At 38.8% G+C, this 3,047-nt stretch overlaps 1 protein-coding gene across 1 annotated transcript in view; it reads right to left on the bottom strand.

Annotated features, from left to right (window-relative positions):
• LOC107602444 (dipeptidyl peptidase 9-like) overlaps positions 1 to 3,047 on the bottom strand; it is a 25,412-nt gene that overhangs the window by 1,549 nt on the left and 20,816 nt on the right. The window contains exons 16-17 of the mRNA XM_016294937.1: positions 2,798 to 2,950; positions 2,290 to 2,432 (exon numbers count right to left, since the gene is read on the bottom strand). Coding sequence (XP_016150423.1) covers positions 2,290 to 2,432; positions 2,798 to 2,950 — 296 coding nt within the window. The remainder of the gene's footprint in view (positions 1 to 2,289; positions 2,433 to 2,797; positions 2,951 to 3,047) is intronic.

Raw genomic sequence — 3,047 nt, forward strand, 5'->3', positions numbered from 1 at the left:
TATCAGATTTGTTAAAACGGTTGCATTCACACTTGGCCACATAAATGTGTCTCCGCAAAACGGATATAAATCCAATCTTCAATTCCTGCGCTATATGCAAATATCATCAACGAAAGCATGAGACATGCACTGCTTTTTATTCATCATCAGCTAATTTCAAGATCAAAGACTGAAACAGGAGAGAGAGCAGCATCAGCACTGGAAAGATAACTTCATCTTACTACTTTTAATGAAGATTGTGTGTCGAATGCCTGCAACTTACTTTCATTTTCATTTGTGGCATTTTGCGCATTGGCTTGCCGAAAAGATACACAGTTAATCTGCAGCGATGCCATATAGCCTATAAGACTCTCACTACAGCTGTCAAAATGGCTGAAAAACTAAATTCAATTTTTTTTCTTAAATATTATCAATATTTGAATTATATTGGAATTTAAAAGGCATAATTTCAGTTAGGGGGGAAACAAAGATTTTGGCTTCTCTCCTGAGGCCACAAGAGGGCGCATCGAACAAAATATTATGCACGTTTCTTCAAAGCATAATAAAATAACACGACTATCTTTGAAAAAAGTGCATAATGTTTAAAATAATGTTTATAAACCATATATAATTGATAAAGTTGCTTAAACAATTAGAAACAAAACAGCATCATGCATGTATGTATAGTTTATTACAAAGGACCGAAAACCAATCACAAAAGTAGGCTACTTTCTTCATTTAAAAACATGAGATACAGTGGGATGGGGAAAACCGCCATAAAGTCTTGAGACATGTTTTGTACAAGTTGAACTTACATTAATTTTACATAGCTTTCTAAACATGCGGCTCTCTTGTGCGAGACGCGAGTGCAACAGTGATAGACGTCCCTCAAGAAAATGCGATAAATATGCATTCTGTGGTTTCAGTTTTGACGTAAACAACATCTTCCCCGCATTTCGTCGTCGCATTTCGTGCTCTACTGATAAGGCTGCTTGACACACACCTACAATTCGAATGCAACGTTTTTGCATTCGAATGTGGATTTTTATTGTAAATTTGAAGAATATTCGAAATTCAAATTTTTTTTGACAGCCCTAACTCTCACACGTATATTTTTTAACATTTTGGGAGGAGTAAAGTTTACATACAGTGGCATGCGAAAGCTTGGGAACCCCTTGCAGAATCTGTGAAAATGTGAATATTTTAACAAAATAAGAGGGATCATACAAAATGCATGTTATTTTTGATTTAGTACTGTCCCGAGTAAGATATTTTACATAAAAGATGTTTACATTTAGTCCACAAGAAAAAAAAATAGCTGAAATTATTAAAATAACCCCGTTCAAAAGTTTGGGAACCCTTGGTTCTTAATACTGAGTGTGTGGTTAGCTGGATGATCCACGCCTGTTTTTATGTTTTGTGATGGTTGTTCACGAGTCCCTTGTTTGTTCTGAGCAGTTCAACTGCCTGCTGTTCTTCAGAACCCCCCCCCCAGCTCCTGCACATTCTTTGGTTTTTCAGCATCTTTTGCATATTTGAACCGTTTCCAGCAGTGACTGTATGTGTTAAAAAAGGTTCAAACATTCACAGATGCTCCAGAAGGAAACACAATGCATTAAGAGCCAGGATGAAGATGTCCAAATTTTTCTTATTTTGTTGAAATATAATTTTTTTCCATTTAGTACTGCCCTTCGTAAGCAACAGAAGATACTTGCATGTTTCCCGGAAGTCAAAAATCCCCCCCCCTCCTCTATTCACATTTTCACAGATTCTGCAAGAGGTTCCCAAACTTTCGCATGCCACTGTATGTGGTTTTCAACAACCAGATGCATTTACACTTGTCCAGTTTCATCTGGAACGCATCTCAGACGTCCTTCTGAAATGGTTTGAGCGATCGGATTTAAATCCATCTCAAAAGCATTTCGGAGGTCATTTACACCTGGTCTTTTCAGGATCAGATAGCTATCAGACCAGAGAAAACGCATTAAGTGACCAGGTGTAAACAGGTTCATACAACGCCGAATGTACATTTCAGATTTTATTTAAGTAGTCTGCATTGACTTCCAAACTATCGGAACTTCATCTTCATTTTTGGCCATATAAATAACTCCGTTTGGGCCTCTGAGTGAAATTGAGGTGTTTCATCCCTGAGTCTGAGCTCCATATTTCATAATATGAGCCATAAAAGCCTGATGTATCAAATATGATACTCTGGTTTTTAAGGCAAGGAGCAAATCACTGAGACGTTCGACATACGGTTACTGTGTGTTAGTCCCACTTACACGAGACCGCTGAGCCGCAGTAACTCACTCGTTAGGAAGCTTGTCGACGTGCAGGGCGACGGAGCCCGCCTCATACCCCTGCTGGTTATTTTCAGGCATGTCCATGTAGCGTTCGGTGTAGCCCGTATCGTATGCCATCCACACCGTCACAGGAGCTCCTGCTATGGCCACCTGGAGCACAGAATTTGCTTAACACATGATGATAATAAAACTAAAGCTACCGATTTTAGTCGTTTGAAAATGTATGTTGTTTATATCCAAAATACAACGGTCACTTAAATTTTGGCAATTCCAAAATTATATAAAAGAAAAAACTTTGACTGTCATTACAATTTTAGCAAAGCAACAAACATCAGCAATTCAATATCTGAAAAGGTGCATTTGAGACACCACCTGCTGGTTAAAGTAGGTTTTATCAACATACATGGGTGGGGTTGAGGGATAGCACAGCAAAAACTGAAAACTGACAAGAATTTTTATTTCCGGGTGAATTATTTTAGATGACGCCATGACACTGGGGCAGCTGTAAATCTCACCTTGAAGATGTTTGGCCTGTGAATGAGGCCCATGAGAGACAGGAATCCACCATAAGACCAACCATGGATGGCAACTCGACTCATGTCTATGAACTTGTAATTCTCTGCTACATACTGAAGTCCCTCCACCTGATCTTCAATCTCCACCTGCCCCTGAGGTCGAGGAGGAAAGAACAGTAATATAAACAGAAGAGTATCGTACACCTCGTTTATAACCTTACTTAAGCCTGGTATGCTGCATTCAATGATC

Source organism: Sinocyclocheilus grahami, unplaced genomic scaffold (assembly GCF_001515645.1).
Source record: "Sinocyclocheilus grahami isolate Dianchi unplaced genomic scaffold, SAMN03320097.WGS_v1.1 scaffold327.1, whole genome shotgun sequence".
NCBI classification, from domain to species: domain Eukaryota; kingdom Metazoa; phylum Chordata; class Actinopteri; order Cypriniformes; family Cyprinidae; genus Sinocyclocheilus; species Sinocyclocheilus grahami.